The sequence below is a fragment of the Fomitiporia mediterranea genome, assembly GCF_000271605.1.
Source record: "Fomitiporia mediterranea MF3/22 unplaced genomic scaffold FOMMEscaffold_1, whole genome shotgun sequence".
NCBI classification, from domain to species: domain Eukaryota; kingdom Fungi; phylum Basidiomycota; class Agaricomycetes; order Hymenochaetales; family Hymenochaetaceae; genus Fomitiporia; species Fomitiporia mediterranea.
In genome coordinates, this window is record NW_006760386.1 from 1,254,543 (window position 1) to 1,275,058 (window position 20,516).

At 47.7% G+C, this 20,516-nt stretch overlaps 6 protein-coding genes across 6 annotated transcripts; 2 read left to right on the forward strand and 4 right to left on the reverse strand.

Moving 5' to 3' along the window:
• Positions 1-411: 411 nt before the first annotated feature.
• Positions 412-2,509, reverse strand: FOMMEDRAFT_130679 (uncharacterized protein; the record flags this gene model as incomplete). The annotated part of the gene is made up of 5 exons (XM_007261401.1): positions 412-495; positions 559-698; positions 764-910; positions 971-1,685; positions 1,748-2,509. 5 exons carry the CDS (start codon positions 2,507-2,509, stop codon positions 412-414), a joined length of 1,848 nt encoding a protein of 615 aa, XP_007261463.1.
• Positions 2,510-3,131: 622 nt separating this feature from the next.
• On the reverse strand, positions 3,132-7,568 carry FOMMEDRAFT_150045 (uncharacterized protein; the record flags this gene model as incomplete). The annotated part of the gene is made up of 18 exons (XM_007261402.1): positions 3,132-3,234; positions 3,299-3,998; positions 4,050-4,298; positions 4,354-4,506; positions 4,569-5,058; positions 5,114-5,221; positions 5,273-5,312; positions 5,364-5,385; positions 5,448-5,608; positions 5,675-5,719; positions 5,774-5,886; positions 5,946-6,007; positions 6,081-6,124; positions 6,195-6,284; positions 6,340-6,417; positions 6,474-6,604; positions 6,662-6,766; positions 6,816-7,568. 18 exons carry the CDS (start codon positions 7,566-7,568, stop codon positions 3,132-3,134), a joined length of 3,447 nt encoding a protein of 1,148 aa, XP_007261464.1.
• Positions 7,569-7,631: 63 nt separating this feature from the next.
• FOMMEDRAFT_150046 (uncharacterized protein) lies at positions 7,632-8,231 on the forward strand (the record flags this gene model as incomplete). Its single annotated transcript, XM_007261403.1, has 2 exons — positions 7,632-7,691; positions 7,749-8,231. 2 exons carry the CDS (start codon positions 7,632-7,634, stop codon positions 8,229-8,231), a joined length of 543 nt encoding a protein of 180 aa, XP_007261465.1.
• An 868-nt stretch (positions 8,232-9,099) lies between these two features.
• On the reverse strand, positions 9,100-10,096 carry FOMMEDRAFT_137803 (ESCRT-II complex, vps25 subunit; the record flags this gene model as incomplete). The annotated part of the gene is made up of 6 exons (XM_007261404.1): positions 9,100-9,164; positions 9,223-9,438; positions 9,510-9,655; positions 9,711-9,871; positions 9,921-9,963; positions 10,018-10,096. The coding sequence occupies 5 exons, from the start codon at positions 10,094-10,096 to the stop codon at positions 9,241-9,243; spliced, it is 627 nt and encodes a 208-aa protein (XP_007261466.1). The 3' UTR covers positions 9,100-9,164; positions 9,223-9,240.
• Positions 10,097-12,654: 2,558 nt separating this feature from the next.
• FOMMEDRAFT_164466 (uncharacterized protein) lies at positions 12,655-17,013 on the reverse strand. Its single transcript, XM_007261405.1, has 20 exons — positions 16,999-17,013; positions 16,796-16,938; positions 16,663-16,734; positions 16,537-16,610; positions 16,375-16,485; positions 16,189-16,324; positions 16,014-16,120; positions 15,867-15,964; positions 15,651-15,811; positions 15,349-15,591; positions 15,025-15,290; positions 14,576-14,969; positions 14,368-14,519; positions 13,911-14,315; positions 13,761-13,855; positions 13,625-13,710; positions 13,447-13,563; positions 13,242-13,391; positions 13,058-13,186; positions 12,655-13,003 (listed from the first exon to the last, which is right to left on the reverse strand). Exons 2-20 carry the CDS (start codon positions 16,935-16,937, stop codon positions 12,753-12,755), a joined length of 3,189 nt encoding a protein of 1,062 aa, XP_007261467.1. The 5' UTR covers position 16,938; positions 16,999-17,013; the 3' UTR covers positions 12,655-12,752.
• A 241-nt stretch (positions 17,014-17,254) lies between these two features.
• On the forward strand, positions 17,255-20,495 carry FOMMEDRAFT_137805 (uncharacterized protein; the record flags this gene model as incomplete). Its single annotated transcript, XM_007261406.1, has 10 exons — positions 17,255-17,335; positions 17,385-17,456; positions 17,507-17,597; positions 17,658-17,850; positions 17,902-18,275; positions 18,329-18,480; positions 18,530-18,648; positions 18,699-18,864; positions 18,924-19,026; positions 19,066-20,495. The coding sequence occupies 10 exons, from the start codon at positions 17,255-17,257 to the stop codon at positions 20,493-20,495; spliced, it is 2,781 nt and encodes a 926-aa protein (XP_007261468.1).
• Positions 20,496-20,516: the final 21 nt, after the last annotated feature.

The following is a 20,516-nucleotide window of genomic DNA, read 5'->3' on the forward strand; positions in this document are numbered from 1 at the left end:
ACTGTACGTATCAAACGAAGCATTCGCTTCTTTGGATGAATCACTATGCACAATCTAACCAACCAAACTTCACTACGTAACTTACAGAACAACCATACTCCAAGAATCCAGAGCACATATATCATTGTCTATTAAGCCGATACATAACCCGGGGAGCAGAAAGCAAGATAATTAGCAGATGTAGGTGATCGGTACATATATACAGCAGTCGTGACGGAGTTCAGCAGCAATAGGGGAAATGGCAATGGCATGCAAAGAGACGAGACCGGGGTATTTGCTCAAAGAAGGCGTTTCTCCGTAATTTACACCCTCAGTTTATGTGTGGAGGGGCAGCGAGAGCGACGTAGAAGTGTATGGCGAATTAAGAGTGGAAACTGAGGAGAGAGGACAGGAGAAGTTGGAGATTGAATATTAAACAGCATCGCCTGGCTCGTCACTTGGTATGTTTGCATTGACTTCTTCAATGAGCTCCGATGCGACCTTCGCGTTTGAAAGCTATTATATAAAATTTCAGTCTCGATTTACCTACCGGTAATTAAAAATAGTTGGGTTACTCACTCGTAAATTATAATGAATAGTTTTTCCAGATTCAATGCAGCTGAACCGCACATATCGAGGATCTTGTGCGATTGTGCATCTCATGCCCTTGAAAAGAGTGACATTTAACAGGAGTGTGAATACCGCCTCTTTCCGCATGACTATGATGTGATATAGAGAAAATTAATCAATGCCACTGGAGCTTCACAGATGGTAGCTAGCTTACCCAGTCTTGCGTTGCAACCGTCCGACTTCCTCACGTTTAGCTTGAGTAAACCCGTCCCGCGCTCTTTCCATGCATTCTGTTCACTTAATGCATAGAGCTTTCCGCGTACTTGGAAGATCGTATCCTCCTCCTCTTCTCCAGTTTGGACTAGAGTAATAGAAAATGATCAATAACACGAAACAATGGTATTAATCCGGGAATATTTACCTTCTCGCTCTGTAACAACGATCTTGCCTTCGTCTTCATTGCCTTCTTGGCTTTCGAGAACATTCGTTTCCGCCCTAAGGCGGTCAGCGAATGTAGGCTGCTCGGCCTTTTCCTCCGATTCACTGCTTTCTGGACTTGCGCCATTTGAGGTAGAGTCAAGCGCATTACGTGTGACAGATTTTTCATTCTCAGCATCTTCACCAGAATCGTGGCGTTGTTTCTTTATTGGTGGTGAAGGTGCGGAGAAGCTTTGTGTCCCGGATCCAGCATAAGACTTGAATGCATTAATTGATGATCCGGGGCCGCGCCGCGTTGGGCTCTTGCTACGAGCCAAACCGAGCCCGGACGGCGGTGATTTAGATCGCGACGCTGCGGCGAAAGGGGATGCAGCTGATGCGAAAGCCTCGAATCCTGATCGTTTGGTACCCGTTGGAGATGTTGAGAGATTATTTGAAGCGCTCGCACTCGCAGTGTTTGATGAGAACGGTGAAGGAGAAGCAAGAGCCGAGGCAGTTGTGGAGCTGGGTTTGCTTCCACCGGGTATTGCAAACGGTGACGATTGCTTCATTGCAAAGGCAGATGAAAAACTGGATGCGGAGCCGTTGCTCGTTCCGGCGAGTGGACTTGGAGAGGGTGTTGACTTCTGGCCAAAGACAGAAGGACCTTTTGCTGATGCAAATGGTGAAGAGGTAGCTGCGTATGCAAGAAAGCCTCCCTGTCAAATACAAGTAATAGAATCAACCTTTTGTTGCAATAAAGTTTAACAAGACAACCCACGACTTTAGGTTGTGGTGCAACGGGCCCAGTCTGTGAAGGATCAGGGGTTATGTCCTTGGAATCCTGCTCGGCCGATTCCTCGTCGAGTTCTTCGGGAGGTGGAGTAGGACGTTTCTTTTCTCGAGGGTTGTCGTCTTCGTCATGGTCATCACGAGAGCGCTTGGAAGCTTCTACACGAGCTTTGCCTGATTGTTCTTCAAGACTGGCACTCGCTTGTCGATCGCCAATTTTCCGCTTGAGTCCCTTTTCTTGATCATCTAAATCGGAGTCCATTGTCAGTGTAGAGTCCGGAGGAGGACGTTCGTCCACTTGTGACTCCGGGACGGTTTCTGTGGATGTGAGTGATTCGTCTGTAGCAGGGACGCTCTGCTCGGACGTCACGGCCCGCTGCATCGGCGAGATCTCAGCAGCAGCCTCAAGCTCAACGTTCGGATCCCTTGAGTCGGCATCTTCTGCAGATGCAATCATATCCTGCGAGAGTTCAGGTGTTGGTCTGTCCTTGTCATCCCACTTCATCCCACGGACCTTCCTGCTGATCTGTCGAACCTTCGTTTCGTACGGAGGCGAAGTCGACAGCTCCACTGGTATCCTGGTCGGAGACGCGGGCGGCGTCTCATCCTCTTCCTTCGTTGTGCCGAGCTTTACGCGGTTCTTTTTCTTCGGTGCTGGCGTACGTCTTTCCTGGGCGTCTTCTGCAGCCTGCTCGTCCGCCTGTGGAAGCACACGAAAGGGAAAAAGTTGAATATGAGCCACTGAACACATGCGCCAGATGTCGTGCCGGACGCGGCGACACGCACCTTGGGCGTTGCAGGTTCGAGAGAGACCTCGCGTTCGCGTTTCCGGGAGCCCTTGGAGTCTGGGATGACGCGTGTTAAGGACGATAACGGCATGGAACGGGAAGATTGATATGCTGCTTCTCACCTGCGTCCAAGTCGTCGGGACTCGGAGGAGTCGGGGGAGCGTCGCGCGGCTTGAGGTCATCTGTGGGCGGGCGATGTTCGCCTGGATTAGTGCCGTTGTCGGACATGATGGAAGTGAGAGTTGAGAGAGGGTTAATGGCTGGGGCGTCCCCGAAGTTCGTGCAGCAGCCGTATATGACCACGTGCTGCACACCCGTGATCTAGTCCCTTGGCAGATGAACCCTCGTTTACAAAAGCACTCGTTTCAGCACTCCTTACCCTTCACGGCATCATAGTATAATATAATATTACTTCGGTACATGTCTCTCTCGGCAATGATATATGTATATACACTCAAACGTTTGCTGCATATTAACAGTCCGTGTAAATAATGTAAATGCAATGTAACCCAAGATATGCGACCCGATAACCCCGAAATATAATTGATATACAACAATAGTAAATCCCAAGACCATTCAAAGTCGTTAACAGTCCGGTCGAGGCGAAGGTTCACCATTTTTCCGTCGTTCAGCAGCCAGTGCTATCATGCTTTTCAAGTTGATTTCGTACACAGGTTTCGTGATAACACTAGTCGATCCATTAGCACCGAGAATCACCGAAGTCACTTAAGCTAGGCAGCAAATGGACGTACTAATCAACTCCAGCCTGCTGGTACTCTTCTTGGTCAGACAGTAGTGCGTTGCCCGTAACACCAACGACAAAATCTTTTCGTCTGAGTTCACGTAGCTTCGCGACAAGGTCAAGTCCCGAGAGAACCGGCATCTGGTTGTCTAGGAAAATTATCTCGTACCGCGGACCCTCAAAGTTGCGCTGCATGGGCGTGGTTGATGACGCTGTTGTTTGGCCTGGAACTTCGCCGCCATCCGACCCAGGGGTGCGCCCATCTCCCGTGATGAGGTCAAACGCGATTTGCCCGTTCTCGGCTGTCGATACAGTGCAACCCAATCGCTGCAACATCCGCTTCATCAACTTGCGTGTTAACTGATCGTCGTCTACCACTAGTACTCGTAACGGTGGGTCCAGCGCAACGGGCCGCGGGCTCTTGTTCTCAGCCGTGAGCTCTGCTGAAGCCGGAGGAGACCCTTTGGCATGGCCGAAAGAAGGCCGTCTTGGGATGTCGACGTGTGAAGGACGGCGTGTAGGGGAAACGCCGCGACCTTCCATCGGTCGCATCGTCGACTGAAAGTTCCTAGACTCCCGGTCGTTTGGCGATGGTGGATCACCAGCTAAGCTGCCAGTGTCCGTACCAGTCGATGGATCGCCGATTGAGCGAGTCGGTATAGAACATCCACCCTCGGTGATCCTGGATGGTCCAAGCTCGACTAGACCACCTACGGGCGTAACAGCCTCAGAAAAATACTTCCTTATGACATTACACTAACCTTGCTCCATGATGCCCTTCAGAGCCGACGACGCCTGAGATGCCTGTCCGAATGAATTGCTACCACCCATGTGTGTATGGCTTCTCGCAGGAGAAACCGTTCTACTGCTAGAACTAGGCCTTGATCTTGCCATTGATTGCACTGGGGTAGGTTTTGGTCTTGCGCCTGCAATACCTGAAGGCCCCCCACGGTCGGAACTTGGATCAGAGCTGGTAGTTCCGCCTGCCGCTTTCTTGCCAACTCCAAGGGCTTACAGAGTTCAAGTCAGAAAGCGGGACAGAAAAGTCTGCAAACACAAACATACGAAGTTCAACCCAGAAAGTTGACCCAACCCCTACTTTTGACTGGACACCAAGTCGGCCACCACTTAACGAGACAATGTGTCGAACAAGTGCGAGACCAAGACCAGTACCTTTACCGCCCTGAAGTCTGCCCTGTTGGGTCTGATTGAACGCCGCTTATCAAGGAAATACTGTTAGTAACATAGAAATGCCAAAAAAAAAAACTGAATAAACCAACAGAAGAGCTTTCCCTTTGCGATATCCTTTGCCTTGATGCCATATCCGGTGTCTGAAATCTCTATCCGCACAATAATTTTATCCAGAGTGGAACTTTTTCGGTGTGAGGCATTATGTTGATCCAGTGTATGTGCTGACAGACCAGAATATCCACCTCGCTCAAGGTCAACGTCGCAAGATCGCTTACGCGAGTTGGCTGTAGTGGAAGAAGCGTCTCCATTCGATCTCAGCCCGTACCTGTCACTTGAACTTTGGGGCAGGCTGGGTGAAATGAGGCGTGTGCGCACAGTGAGTGTTCCACCCGCCGGTGTGAATTTGCACGCGTTGCTAACAAGGTTAGTGACGATCTGCCTCAGGCGCATCTCGTCACCGACGACAACACCATCCTCATCAGGATGAGCTTCCATGTCTTTCTCGAAAGTATCTATTCCGTCTTGGATAACAAGCTTGTCCTGGGCAACGAGGCTTTCCCAGACTGCATGGCGGGCAACCTTTTCGAATAGGATTAGGCCCAGTGGCCTTCTAAAATGTAACGGAAGAACGTACGATATCAATGGAGTTGTCCAATTCAGTGTCGAAATGGAGATTTCTTGCATCAGTAGCCAGTTTCAAAGGAACGAACATTGAGCGCATAACGGCATGAAAGGCGTAAGGCTAGCCAGGAATCAGTCCTAATTTCTCAGAATGGTAAGAGTGTTACTCTACCATAGAAACAGACTCCAATAAGCCGCTATCCATTCGATTGCTATGGCTCTATGTTAGATGCAGAAGTAATATGTGCATCTGACGTGCTTACAAGTCCAAAACGTCATTCAAAACTAGCCCAAGTGATCAAAACGTAGTTGGCGCATGATGTAGGCACATATGAACATTGACATACCTTTCGACATCATACTCAGACTGCCCGAAAGAGCGGAGAACTCAACCTCTTGGTCTTTGGGGATAGCACGATATGCCTCCATATTTTGCACAGCGATGACTAGTTGCGCGAGCGTGGAGCGATCGTAAGCTAACATATTAACGCCCTCCAAGAAGCTGGTGCTTACGCGCTGTGTTCAATGGAACTCGGACCTGTAATAGCAATCCAGTGAAGTGTCAGAGCAACACCTTGCGTATAGTTCGAAGAAACGAGGCTTATCATGGAACACGTAGCTGAGTTTGTTTCAGCATAAGTGGAAAGGAATATTGCAATTAATCAGCACCTACGATGTGAGACGACGTTTGGATTCTGACGCCTTTCGCTCATTAACCTGTGCCATTTGCGTTGCCTTGAATTGAATTTTGAGTCGGTCACGTAACTCGTAGAGCCTCCGCTCGGCCTATTATTCATGTGAGGATATAATCCACAACGGCACATTAAAAAGCGAAAGATACGCACAACTTCTTTCATATAATGAATATAAAGGAGGAAACCCTGGAAGAAGATGAAGTTCAAATCGTCTATTTTAGTTAATTCAGAATAGCAAAGTTACGTCAACCGGGTGGAGTGCGGGCGTCACAAATGTGAACTTACTGCGTATCCATCCAATACGGTGCGGGATAACCATGGAAGCGGACCTATGTTTAGCACGGACAGGCCCAATCAATCCAGACTCGATGCTGTGAAATGAACTGATGATAGACGCACATAACGAGAAAAACCAACGCTCCTAAGGTTGCAGGAAAGCGATTCATTTTCAGTCCAAAGAGGGCAATTGTTTGAAGCGCCGACGTGTAACTAAGAGTAAGAATTAAGTTTTGCAGAGGCAGTCCAGAAAGGTAGGACAACATACTAAAACAGACTCAGAAAATCCTTGGTCCCACACGACAAGCCATACAGGCTGTGTCCCGAATAGTAGCCACAGAGAAAACTGGAAAGGAAAGGCAATGCGCTGGAGAGAAAAGAAGTAAGAGACGAGTGACTTACATTTCCACGACCTGAAACACCGACCACGCCCATGTTGATAAGATAACCGCCGTATTATAAATGTATGGCCTGTCGCGAGCGAAGTCAAACATCACAAGAAAAGGTATTGGTAGCGTGACAACAGGAGCAACCTTTACGTAGAGAATAAGAATTTGTTACCCGAATGTCGATTGTAATGCGATGCTCACCGCGAAATAGAAAATGGTATCGGCAATCGTGAACGGTTTTGGGACGAGTGCACAGCCTAGAACCCAATTGATAACGAAGAAAAGAGAAGACCACAATGCAAGAGGCTGGAAAGATATGATAAGGTGCGCCTCATAAAATAATGTCTAAACTCACCTTGCTTTGGAACCAGATTTCTCTTCGATAACGTTCCTCAGACTTTTGGCTGTGGAATGGAGACGAGAAAAACTTGACCGCCGAGTTCCACAGTTGCCATTTAATCATACTTAACGGCAGACAACAGCTCCAAAATCGATGAGAATGTCGTGCATCACTATCTAGGTCGTCACTGCCCAAGGTACCACCTTTGTCGACACTTCCGGGATTATGAGGATCACTACTTGACTTGTTCGGGCCGTCCTCGTCAATAGACATAGAATCGGAACCTGTCCGTGAGCGTCCCCAAGAACGGTCAACTACCACCTCATTTACAGACTTCTCGTCTTCGGTATCTTCATCTTCATAATCTGCATCCGTGACGCGCCGTTCCGAGTCTACCTCTGCACCATCCTGCTCCCCGCTCTCGGCAACAACAGAATCGGTTGAATCTTCTACACCACCTCCAACTCTCCTCAGGAATCGGTCCCAGTGCACACGCAATCCATGTTCAATACGAGAACCTTTCCTCCGGTTCTTGCGCGAGCTGTGAGCACTCCCTGATGAGGTAGGGGCTGCAGGTGGCTGTAAGGTGGCTTCTGGAGAGCACTTCTCCGACTCATTTGCCAAGCTACCAGGGTTATTTAATGTCGATTCGTCGTGGTTAAAAGTCGGTAGTGGAGGCCTAAAAGCAACATCGTCGGAAGTCCGTTGCCTCGGGTTTGAGGCAGGATTCTGGACCAACTCGCTTCTGACCGAGCTAAAGTAGGGCATCTGAGGTGGCAAGATGCCAGAGTGCCCTGGAGCACGCAGAGGACGGGAGGTTCCCTAGTGAGGATGGAGGAGTGGGGAGACGAGAGATGGGACGGTCCCTGGGACAGCGGGAACAGAGAGTGTGTACGAGTGACAGAATGACCTTTGCCATTTCCTCAGTTTCGGATCCATTTTGGCTAGGTTCTCCCGCGTGCTGGATTATATCACAGATATTCCTTCCGCGACACTCATACTACGCTTGATCGGCCGAGCATTCTCCTGTGGGGGCATGATCAATTGCTTTTACTTTCATGCCTCTTTGGCGCAGCTGTGGTCGGAAATGCAAATCCAAGGTCACAGAAAAATAAGAAAAGGAATAGTTCACACCGAGACTTAATTAAACTTGTCGGCTTTGACGGCTTCTCCCGAACGATCGGCAATAACCTCGGAGCGGATGGCGACGATCCGTCATTTTTGGGTATTTTGTTTCCGTCCCTGGCCATTCAATTCCGGCCGTTTTCTCGCCAGCCCGCTCAAAGCGCGCCATATACCGATGTCAAACGCACTGACTTTTGTATGCTTAGAAGCTGTCAGGTACGCAGCCAGCAGCCTTCCCCCGAGATTCCCGACGCACACATAATCCGACCAAAACCCAGAAAACCAGACACACGAAAGACACGTTGACTCTTTGCGGAGGTGGTCGCACAGTTCTATTTATTCGACACACTTCTTCAATTCAGTCACATTCCGTCGGGTCATTGAAGTGGAGCAATACCGAATTCTGGAAGTCTAGACATCACAAATAAAGCTCTGGAACATGTCTTCATGAAGATACATAGATGTCAACAGGGCCAAACATCCCCTGTCAAAATGTTCCATTCGCACATTTCCTAGCCGGTTATCTCCGCAAATGCCGTGAGCATTTCCTCTTATTGATTAAAGTTTTGATATTTGTATTCTGGGCGTAAATATTCAACAAACATGTGTGCACAAATAGGCAGATACGCGGACGCAATTCGGTGCTTACCGGTTCAAGCAGACGCTAGCGTCCAACAAGCTTAGTTCCATGGATGACACAAAAAATGAAATGCTGGAGAATTGTATGCTCACAATATGACTGACATTATAGGCCATGATTTCAAGGTAGCAAGATAAAAACGCTCAATGCCCAATTACCCCAGCAATTGCAATACGGCTTTATCAAAGTTTCGAACATCCTTGAAAGATCTGACCAGGAAGTAAGAACCCCACGAGTTCTGGTGCAGATTATAAATGCCATATACAGCAATTTCTTGCTCCAGAGAAGCATCAAGGAGACTTTTCTGAGTTGACAGAGCTTCACTTGGCACTGAGCAGGAAATGGAAGAAGTCGAATGCAACGTAATGACTACTAGAATGCGACCATATTGTTCAACTTCGGTCGATAAGGCGGGCGAAGCCCGATTGGAAATCCTCTGCAAGAATCAGACATAGTGAGGAGATTCTCAAGCCCAGGTTTGAACACCTTGCAAGCGGTCATCAACGACCCAATGTAGAAACTGCAAGTAGCGATGGCCTGTGCAGAGAATGTCTATGTCAAGCACTATAACATTACTATCAGTACAAATCCATTATCTACTAAGCATACAACTTTGTCAATACATATACATAGAATAACTGGCGTGTAGATTCATACCTTCTAACTATTCACCATTTACCGCGAGATACCCTGAAAGAAACGCACACCCTCACCATCCGCAACGCCAATAAGCTGAGCACGTGCCGTTCGCCCCAAAGATGCAATCGCACGACGTATCATGACGTCCGGAATGCCCGACAGAGGTGAAGGCACCGGAGGATCCGTGATTTCGTAAAACGTAAGGATCGTGTTAAGCTGGCCGGTAGATGTTGCCTGATCAATAAAATACAAGTCAGAAGGCAACGCCACGCGTGATAGGAGGCAGACGACACTGAGACACTGACCCATTCGTGCAAGACTTCACCCCACTCTTCTGGAGTCCTCCAGTAAAGTATTACGGAACGATTCTGCTTCGGAGGTTCGTAAGAGGCCATATTCTTCACAACAAGTGTTTCTAGTAGGAATGCCAAGAAATCGGGAAGCACACGACCTGCGAAGAACCGTACATATCAAGAATGAAACATGAATGAGGACGCACTACATACGATTTATACGCTCGTTCCGCAAAATCTCATCCCAATCTCCGCCGACAACCTCCGCGTCATCAACTTTCAGGAAGAATAAATTCCTATGCCGCGCATAGGATAGAAGAAGGCGACACCATTGGTCTACACTAGTTGCTTGTGTCGTCACATTCTTTTGCTGACTTTTGTGCACTCGTTAGCCTTATCGCGAGATATGCTTCTAACACCCACGTGAAGAACGGAGGAAACGAATGGATAGATGGTAGAAGGAAGCCTGAAAAATTCTCAGTGAGCTACGAGGTCTGCGGGAAACACGGGATGTAAGGACCTGAATTGGTGCGATGAGAGATCAGAGTCAAAGCCATGCAGCCGAAGCTGCGCCGATCAGCATTCCGTTTTGGTACCATACCCGATTAAATAAATATTTTACAGTAAGATGTTTCCGTAATTTATGCCAATTCTTCACGGGAGGTAGCTTTTTTCCGGGTTTTAACAGGCTAGAGCTCACTACTTGTGATTGCATCTGTAGCTAGCAACATACACAGCGCGACATGAAAACACACGTAGGAAATAACTCGGGCGAAATTCAGAGGGAATAAACAGAGCATGTGGAGCGACTTCGAGTTAACGACACAATAACACAACCTTCTAAACTGTAGACAAGCGACAGTTCAGAGATTTACCAAGCGAGACTTATACTAAGCTAAGAATAATTATAAAATACCAAAAGAAGAAAAGGGAGAAAAGAAAACGACAAAACGACTGTACAAGAGCGAAGATTCCGAAAAAGCGGGCCAATAAGCCCTCCTACTCTGAATCACTTTGATCGCCCAAAAAGTCCATTATACTTCGGTGGGCGGTCTGGTCATTCGTAAAATGCGTTCAATAATATAAATAAGTTACGGGGCTGATAAATGCTGCACGTACCTTGGTGGGGCGAGACGGCTCATCTTCCTCCTCTTCATCGCTGGAAGCGTCAGCTTCAATCGGCATCGCCTTTGCGGTGGATCGTTTCGGCCGATCGCCCGCGTATCTCTCTGCAAATTCTTGAACGTCCTCTAGAGACACACGTAAGCTACGAGTAGTGCGTATAAGTATAAATGCGAATAAATGACAAACCCATCTCTTTTGCAAGATCACGCTTCGCCTTTATTGACTTTGCTTGCTCGAGGCTAAATCGCCCCTTCATGCCAAGATCAGTTAACAGCTTGCGTAGGTGGGAAATCTGGCTTGAAGGCGTTTCGCAGTCTTTCAGTTCTTTGCTCCAAATTTTTCGAACACCACAAGCGACTACGAAACTCTAGTGAACATTTTCAAAGTGTTCAAATCTGTTTACGGAAATAAAGAGTCAATCGCAAAATATTCACCTTGAGCTTCTTTATCTGTTCCTCATCCGGGGACAACTCTTTCGTCTCCTTTTTTGCTGGCGACTTTTTCTCTTTGGCGGCACCTTCAGACTTCTGTTACAACGTTAGAATTTCAGTCGCGTAACCACACCATAAGGCACAAGAAATACCTCGCCCTCCGATTTCCTTGACTTCTTTCCCTTCTTGGCTGGAGGTTCATCGATTAAGACTGAGAGTTCGGAATCGCTCTGTACCTAACAGCCGGTGTCAGAAATGATCAACTGCAAACAACCGCCCAAACATACTTCGACTTCCTTTGCTGCAGGCTCATTTTCAGTATGTTTATCCGTACTCGCTGGGTTATCCTTGCTGGAAACGGTCTTCGAGTTTTCTTTTCCCTTTGACTGTCCTTTGCTTGACTTCCTACGTTTCTTTGGCAATGTACTCGGCTCAGCCTCATCCTGCATGGTAGACTATTAGTAGACTATCGCATAGAAAAAAAAAAGATATAATATGAATCGTATTGGACGCACTTCTGATTCGGAAAGAACAGACCGCTTTGCCTGTTTCCTGGGGGATGTAGGTGAAACAGGCGCACTGATTTTGGCGCCCCCATCCCCGTCCTCGTCGGACATAATAACTTCCTACGAAATAAACTATTTACCTTCTCGGATTTTAGGAAGATCTTCGTACCCTGGATTTGTGCTTGCCTTTCGTTTCTTCTGGAGGAATGGACTCGACTGTTACATCTGCCTTTGGCTCCCCTTTTGGTGTCTGTTCCGTAGATACTTCCTCCTTGCGTTTCTTTTTACCAGATGTCGGTTTTGCAGGTTTCGAAGGGGAGCTTTCTTTAACCTTTCCTTCCTAACAATAGATGAGCATGCTTGAGAACAGCGTCATGAGCCAAGAATATGTCTTACTGACATTGTCAACCGTGTTTGAATCAGCTACCTTAGATGTTCTCGACTTGCTCTTTGGCTTCTTCGCCTCCGGGGCTTCCGCATCCACAGATTTCCGTTTCTTCTTGGATGAACTCGGTTTTGCGCTGCCTTCTTTCTGTATCACCTTTGCATCCGATTTGACTTCACCATTACTGGGTTTTTGAGATTGTAGCTCTTCCTGAAAGTAGTCGTAAGATTGAGAACGCATGAGGCGAAGTGAATCTACTCACAACTGTAGAGGTGACAGTCTCACTTAACCGTTTCTTGTACTGTTTCTCATCAAGCGTTCCAGCATCCAGTTTAAGGCTTTTCTCAACCTCTTGACGGACTAGCCGGTTGGTAAGTTGGCTGGTACGGCAGGACGGGCAATGCAGGTGGGAAACGGTATGTGAATTAATTGAGCGTTAAAAATGGATTGAACCTGAAACACGCACCTCAGCTTCTTATTAGCATGTGCATCGCGCACTACTTGGACTGCTAGTTGTACTGCATTCTCAATATCAACAACAGCCATGCCTAACGTCAAATTAAGTAGAGTGCTGGTGAGTGCGGTATGGTAACTGTGGTTAAGGAAGACGCGATCGCGGTGGCCCCGTGACGCGACGCGTTTTCGGCGCGTTCCGTCAATATGTATTTCATAACAGAGTCATTACTGATTTTAGCTACAGTTTATTGACTGATATTGCGTGTGAGTACTGTATACAAGTTGCAAAACACGGACACGATTAATGAAGTCAAAGCACTAGAGTCCTGAGACGAAAAAGTACAAGTACGTGCTACCACACCTCGTTGTCGAATTTTTCCAATACAGCAACAGAGTCCTCCACGTCCTTTTGTGCCTTCTTGCGCATATAGAAAATCGGGCAGTCTTTACTCGTGCAAAGAACGTCCTGATGCAACGAGCCCTGACATCGCTGGCACTGTGTCCAAAGTCGCGAAAACGACACCTGTAAGGCTGATGTAGTCACCGTTTGCTTCTGGTAGAATTCACCCAGTCTCGGTCTGCAATTGTTGCACACCACACCATCTGTGGAGCATTTTCGTCAGTCTGGATGCCATTGTATCACAAGCAATTCCATACTCTTTAAGCTGTTCTTCGCATTCAGAGCCGTCTTGCATCCGAGGCATGTTATGGTCTTCACTGCGTACTTCATCAAACCCCCTACAGTTGGCGTTGCGATTTGAATTGTCCGCGTGTGGTCTCCGGATACTAGCGTCCGATTAAGTTGTTAGATCAGTGCATAAAAAATGGCGATGCGACGTACGTAGTGAATTAGCCTTTTCACCTAGGACCGGTTCAAAGATTCGCATGAGAGGCTTGGAAAGTTGATTTTCCAGATAGTATTTTGTGTCGATGGGTATATTGTTTTCAAGTACGTAGATAGGATCCTCCGATTTTTCATATGCAGCAGCATCTTGAACCAACAAATCAGGATATAAGAAGACTGATTAAAGGGATTCACCGCGCACTTTTCATCCCTTTGATGACGACATACGCTACTCGATCACCCAGAGCTGGCGCCGAACCCGCGTCGCGTTCCTTCATACGCTCAGCGAGTACAACGTGCGCTTGCTTAGCGGTATAATCTACGGAGGTCCGATATGAGTATCCTGTCGCAGTGTGGACTAGCACAAACCGTAGGCTCACCTGTTTTTGCCAGTGCTTTCGTGATGACAAGTTGCGACATATCGATTTTGTTCTGAAGTAGGTCAGAAATAACTTGCTTTACGTAACTAGCAAACGCTGGATTAGATGGAAGCAGCGACGTAATTTGAGTACATACTCCTCAGCTCCTTTCACGTCACGGTCAATAAGCATTTTGTGTAGACACGTCTCGATGACGGTAGAGACTAGTCGGCAGTTATCTCTACGGACTGTCTGCATGCCCGTACAATTATAAACAACGGTACTTTTGTCATCGGATAAAACGTACCTCAATGCCCTTCGAGTCCATTTTATCATATTTGTCCGTCTTCGTCCAATACAGGCCCGCGTATCTCTTCTTGTTGATCAAAAGGTACGGGAAATACACCTTTTCGAATTCGAGCTTAATGGGTTTGATGAATTTGGCCGTCACGAGGTCTGCAGCTTCACTCCCCATCTGCATGACGGTTGCAAGGTCGGAGGGTCCGAACTTAACCATGACAGAATCGGTATCACCATAGATCACTTCCGCATTGTGTTCTCTACCATTGGCGATGCAATATTCGGCTTCAACCTCCTGCTTCGTCTTCTCGATCATCTGCCGACCATATGCTGTGACACTCGACGAAATGGGCAAGCATGGCAACTTTCCAATTGTTGCGCCGGTAAAACCGTATACTGAATTAGCAGAGATCTATTCGGGGGAATAAGCGTGTCATTTTTAACAACACATCAATCCACATTACCTTCAATGCAAGTTGACGGCCGTCAAGTACTGCACGTCGGAAGGGATCCGTCTCTTTCTTAAGGTCGGCTTTTGCTCTCTTACGAGCAGCGATGAGGTCTTCCAGGACGCTCGGCAATAGTCCCTTTCGCTTTTCCTTTGTCACAAAGAAATCTGAATTATGTCCGATTAGGCAGGGCAAATATCATACAAACAACAGAGATACGGACCGTTATTGGGAGTTTGGATGTAGTCCACGCCCTTGACTAGGTTGAGTCGGTCTATAGTATGCTTGTCTAACAAAGTCGTGTAACACAAATTGTGTGCCATCATAATGGAGGGATACAGAGAACTGAAATCAAGTGTCGCTATCGGGGCATCGTAATAGCCTTTCTTCGGTTCGATGACCGTGGCGCCCTCGTACTGCTCATCCGTTCCCCCGCCCTTTAGTGTAGGGGTAATATAGCCTTCATCATTCGCGCGCCGGAGTAATTGAGACAGGACTTTGATAGACTGTCCACGTTGCAGTAAAAAGTGGAAAGGTACTCCGGTTACACGAGCCATCTCAATATAGTTGACGAAACACATGAGTTTATCCATGAGCCGTTGCGGAAGGTAGGCATCCTGCACAATATGTCGTTAGCGAAGGGTAGTCTGAGTCGTCAATTAACGAAGGTACTTTTAAACAGTAAACAGCCAAGCGACGCCTTGACTCCGCAGTACCATTTTGTAACTCCGTGATAACAGAGTGGTGGACATCCTCTTTCTGCTCTCCCAAAAACCGGGCACAAACGGCGTTCAGAGTGTAGCTGCGGAGCTTATGTTCGCGGTGCATGAATTGCAGTAGATCAAGTTGTAAACGCCCATCCATGTCAGTTTCCTTGGAGTCGCGCTGGCCAAATGCCTTCGACGAGAAATGCGTGTCCTTGACAACAGTCTTAACACCTTGGTAACGTTGACAGTCAGCGGGACGGACAGTAAAATATTCATTCGTCCTTGTCACCTTTCATACGGCCGAGGTACATGAACTTCTTCGATTTGATGGCAGTTGCACGATCAAGCAGATACGGCAAGTCGAAATTTGCAATGTTGTACCCAATAACAATGTCGGGATCAACCTGTTCTACGAAGTCGCGCCAAGCCTCCAACATTTCCAACTCAGACTTGTACGAAAGGACCTGAGATCCTACTATATGCGAGCAAGTGTTCAAGGTAAAAACATTCCGTATAAAAGGTTTGGACTCTCCTATAAGTCCATAGTTTTTTCAACTCCGTTACATGAGAATCAGACCAAGATCTTCTTACCCTGCCGAGTTACCATGTTCGCTATTTGAATAACTGGATCAATTTGAGCTTCGGGAAAGATACCCTTCCGACCAGCACATTCAATGTCGAAACTTAAGATTCGCAAAGGTGCAATCTTTGACCATTCTCCGTCCGGAGCATGGGAAATGAAGTCATTCCAGCTGTTAAATACAGTAAGTTACAGATAAGGTTGCAAAAAGGTCACCCAACACGCACGCGACGGTGAACTCCAGTTGACAGCAGGAGTGTTTCTTTTCTCCAGACAGTAACTGATATTTTCCCGCCGGGACCTCGATCCAGTTCATGCCAACAACCTCGATTAAGGTCAGCAATTAAACATGAGATAGAATGAGCGTGTCTCACTTTCGTGTCAATCATGAAACGCAATATGTATGGGATATTACTCTCATATGTCGTGACTATACCGTTGAACAGGCCATTGTAGGAACACTCTCCGTTGTCAAACAAACGTGAATATCACCAAAAAAAAAGATAAGTATACAGTCTCCATGGAAAATTTCATTTCCGAAGGACTTATCTCGTATACGAGGCACAAAACCCGGGTGAGTAGCAGTTATTCGTATGAAAGGAACCCAATCATCGCCTCTATAGCCCCAAAGACTCTTTCTCTTCGCGAGTTTGACATTGTCGACCGTTCGCGCATTATCTTGTTTCTATTTCTGGTGAGATAAATGTCATTTCAGCATATACTGTCGCTACCTACATTCAAGTAGTCGCAGAAGGGTGACAAATCATCTTCGGAAAAACCACGGGGTGCTGGAACGAAGAAGTAGGGCATGAAGCCATGAATGCGTGCCAGGACACTGTGTCCATCCTTTTCAATAGTTTAATAAGACAATCACGACGCCGTGTCACAAGTAATTACCTCGGTGACGCCAAACAATTTTATTCCTGTTCCATTGAACTCATGAGACGGCTTGATGTCAATCTGCTGGAAGACTGTCACATCGAGTAAGTACCAAAGCAACTGGATATTAGATCTGAGTGGTACCAATTGAGTCCTTTTTAGGATCCAGATTGCGAAGTGGAGGGCGCGACCAGCTATCCGAGCCACCTTCTGCAGCTATAGCATAGCAGAGTACTATAGGTAAGTTTGAGCTTCACGCGTCTCGGACCTTACGCACCACCATTCTCATCAGCTTCTTCCTTTAACTTCTCAAGCACCTCCGTGAAAGATCCATTCTTTGACTCTTGGGAGGCAGATGGTGCTGACAGGCCCAGCTTGCGTTTCTTCGATACGGGTTCGGAGAAAGTCTGGACTGGCATGCTAGCAATCGTTGAACAGAGTTAGTTGCTGCTAGTAGCAAGGCAGCTGACGTCAACTCGCCCAATCGCAGGTCGGTTTTCCTTGTCGGTAAGAGTCATCGCTGGCAGAATACAGAGACCACTGCTAAGCAAATGGTTACTCAGATGTGTCGCAAACGATGAGACGCGAATGACACAGACGCGTCGCAGTAACGCGCGTCACGCGATTTTCTCACGCATCATTGGCGTATTTCAGTGTCCACGTGATGATGAATACATCTCCATCTCACAACTAAGTAAGAACTTGCACAAGTCCTCTATTTCTCATATATATTAGGATGACAGGCAGGCTCAAGCGCAAGCTCAACGACCTGGGAGTCGATACGGGCAGCTCAAAGGCAACGGAGAACTTCTGCCTTGTGCGTTCATATGTTTTCATTTCCTGATTACAACTCACTCTCCATTCAGATCGGAACGCCGCTTCCGCCACTTGAGAAATCGAAAGACACTGGGGAATTTGTTCCGGTGTGGAAACAAGAGGAACGTACACTCGACACAGTCGTGTTACCAATTACCTAACATTACATTAGGTGCGAGATGAGAAGGGTCGCAGGCGCTTACATGGCGCTTTCACGGGTGGTTTCTCTGCTGGGTATTTCAACACAGTCGGCTCAAAAGAGGGTAAGACCTCTTTATCCGGTTAAATTCAATTATTCTCATATGGTTGCATGATCATATCAGGATGGGCTCCGTCGGAGTTCAGGTCATCGCGAACGGAGAGGGCGAAAGCAAAAGCTGCTCGACCTGAAGACTTCATGGACGAGGAAGATCTGACTGAACTTCGCGATAGCCAAAAGCTAGTCGATACTACGGAAGAGATGGACTTGAACTTTTGGGAAAGGAGAAAAGCTGGTGAAGCTACTGAGGAGAAAGAGTAAGTACATTCAAGCATCGGAGTTATGCAAGCGCTGACTACCATTCGCAGCTCTATCACCAGTGCGCTTGAAGCGGCCCTGCTTCCCGCACCGCGAGACTCCGTTGGTGCACAGATTCTCAAGAAGATGGGATGGCGAGTCGGGCATGGTATCGGACCCAAGATATCCTACGAACATCGAAAGCGTCAAGATGCTCTCTCTCATGCCCCCGCTGGTTCTGGAGAAGACTTGCAAGACGTTGAAGACCACGAAGAAGCGAAGAAACACCTTTACCCACCACGAGATACAAGGGTTCCGGTATTCAAGCGCAAGGATAATAAACACGGCCTTGGATATGAGCCTGGAATGGGACTATCCGATATAGTCGCCTCTGAGGCGGGAGGCAAGGGCAACAAGAAGCCAATGCAGGGGCCAGATATCAGCGGTTTGTTGCGTAATCATAGACGAAGGCTTTTTTTCTCATGTACCTTTCTTCAGCGGGATTCGGTCTTGGTGCTTTAAATGATGCTGACGACGATGACCTTGATGTCTACGACCGTGGATTTGTTCAATCTGGCCGGAAGCTTGCTTATGACGCCGATGATGATGATGAGCGCATTGCAATAGGTGGTCTATCAAAGGTCATGCGGGTAAGGTGTTGGATCCTACATGTGGTTAATCGCTCATTGCTTCAGTTAGCCCTCATCACAGACTTCCGGGGCATCGTTGAGCATATTGGGGAGGACCACATTCAATAATGGCTTACCATGTGTGCACGGCTTTGTCGTCGCCAAGAAACCGATAACCGAGGAAAACTTGTGAGATGATCATGTTCTTACCAGGGTTTTCTTGGCTGATAGTGACTTAGGTTCCCTCCACCGGTTGTGCCAAAAGAGTGGTCACCCGATCCTCGACGAGTTTGGGAGCAGGACAAGGAAAATTTCAAAGAAGGTTCATTAATTCAAGACAGTGCGAAACAAGTACCAACTGGAGATAGCTATGGTGGACGCCGTGCCATAATGTCCGCGAATCAGGTAATCTGATCAGCTTCATTATACCTCCCAACTACATTTATTAAAATCAAACTATGTAGCGAGGCAGTCTTTTGGGAGAAACCACTCTCCCAGCAGCTCCCCGTTCAGTCTTCGACTATCTAGCTCCGAAAGACCGGGAACGTCTCAAGAATCTGACTACCAGCCGTACCAAGCCAGGTGCACCAGCACCCGCCGACTCAGAACCAGAGCCTGGTCCAACAATACCGGAACCTGAACCATCTATCCCTCGTCTCGATGCCCAGGTCGCGAAGATGGCCTTGCAAGGTTTCCAACCATTCACCAATGATCCAGTCAAACAGACGAGATATACTGCTTACCTAAAAGCGCAAGCTGCAGGTGAAGACAGCGTGCCGTTTTCGCGTATGCCGGGTCAGGCGGCTGATGCCTTTGCACGCGAGCTTGAAGATTATGCACGCAGTGCGCAGATTTTCAAGCCCGTGAGCGGTGCGATGGCTGGTCGTTTTACGCGAGCGGCAGTTGTGGAGGTTGGTTCAAAAGCCACTGAAGGCCTGCATCGCCCAGAGGAAGGAGGTTCATACTTTTCTACACCTGGTGAAGATGAAAAGGAAAAGGAACCGGAGAAGGAAGAGAGCCCGAAAGAGAATGCTGCTCGACTGGGTATGTTTGGTCCGCTAACGAGAGAGGTCAAGCCGTGGGTTCCAGCACGATTATTATGCAAGCGCTTCGGTGTAAAGGAGCCTGAAGTCGAGCTACACTCTGAACCGACGAAGACAACAGAATCGTCGAATTGGCAAACCGGCGGCGTACTTGCAATTACAGATGGTACAGAGGCAGGTCTCGCGGGTGCAACGAAAATCGGTGAGAACGATGGTGAATCTAAGCCTGGACCGTCGAAGGCCACCCGCGCAGGTGGTAGCCGCGATTTATCAAATATTGGATTAGGAGACGAAGACGAAACGCAAGGCCGTGACATACTGACGTATGAGCGTCCTGACATGGATATCTTCAAGGCAATCTTCGCAAGCGATGATGAGGGAGAAGAAGATCGAGGTGACGCCAGTGATGACAATGAATCCAAACCTGATGGGAAGACCCCGAGTGCCAATGGAAACGTTAATGGAACCAGTAATAACGAGCCTCCTAATATGAACGAGAAACCGTCAGGAGACACGGCGCCCTCTTCATCTGCAGAACCCGTCGATTACAACAATGCAGCTGGTAAGGTTGACATGACCGCCTTTAAACCAACGTTCGTACCGCGTTCAGACCGCGCAAAGGGGAAGGACAAAGAGAAGAAACACGAAGGGAAAGATAGGGATAAAGACAAGGACCGAGAACGGAAGAAGAAAAAGTCTAAAACGTCACTGGTATCATTCGAAGTCGAGGAAGAGGGTGGCGAGGGTGTTCGAGAGCGGAGTCGGGACCGAGAGTCAGAAAAGAAGAGGAAGAAAAAGAAGCGCGAGAAGAAAGTAGAAATTGGATTACAAGACGATGAGGAGGATGAGGGCATGTGGGTGGAGAAGCCTCCACCTGAGGTGGTGCAGAATGTTACTGTTCCTGCTTTTGATATTGCTAGCAATGCGGATGCGGAAGATGGAGGTGCAGCAGGCCCGCCTAGAGGTCGTAAGCGAGCAATAGATTTCATGTAGTATTAATTTTGTACATGATAT

What these genes read in the sequence shown, in the direction of transcription:
- FOMMEDRAFT_164466 (XM_007261405.1), bottom strand. Translation starts at nt 16,937, where the DNA reads ATGCCAGTCCAGACTTTCTCCGAACCCGTATCGAAGAAACGCAAGCTG. An exon ending in AGAAGCTGATGAGAATGGTG is followed by an intron (nt 16,735 to 16,795) that starts GTGCGTAAGGTC and finishes GCTATGCTATAG; the next exon opens with CTGCAGAAGGTGGCTCGGAT. An exon ending in GTTTCATGATTGACACGAAA is followed by an intron (nt 15,965 to 16,013) that starts GTGAGACACGCT and finishes ACCTTAATCGAG; the next exon opens with GTTGTTGGCATGAACTGGAT.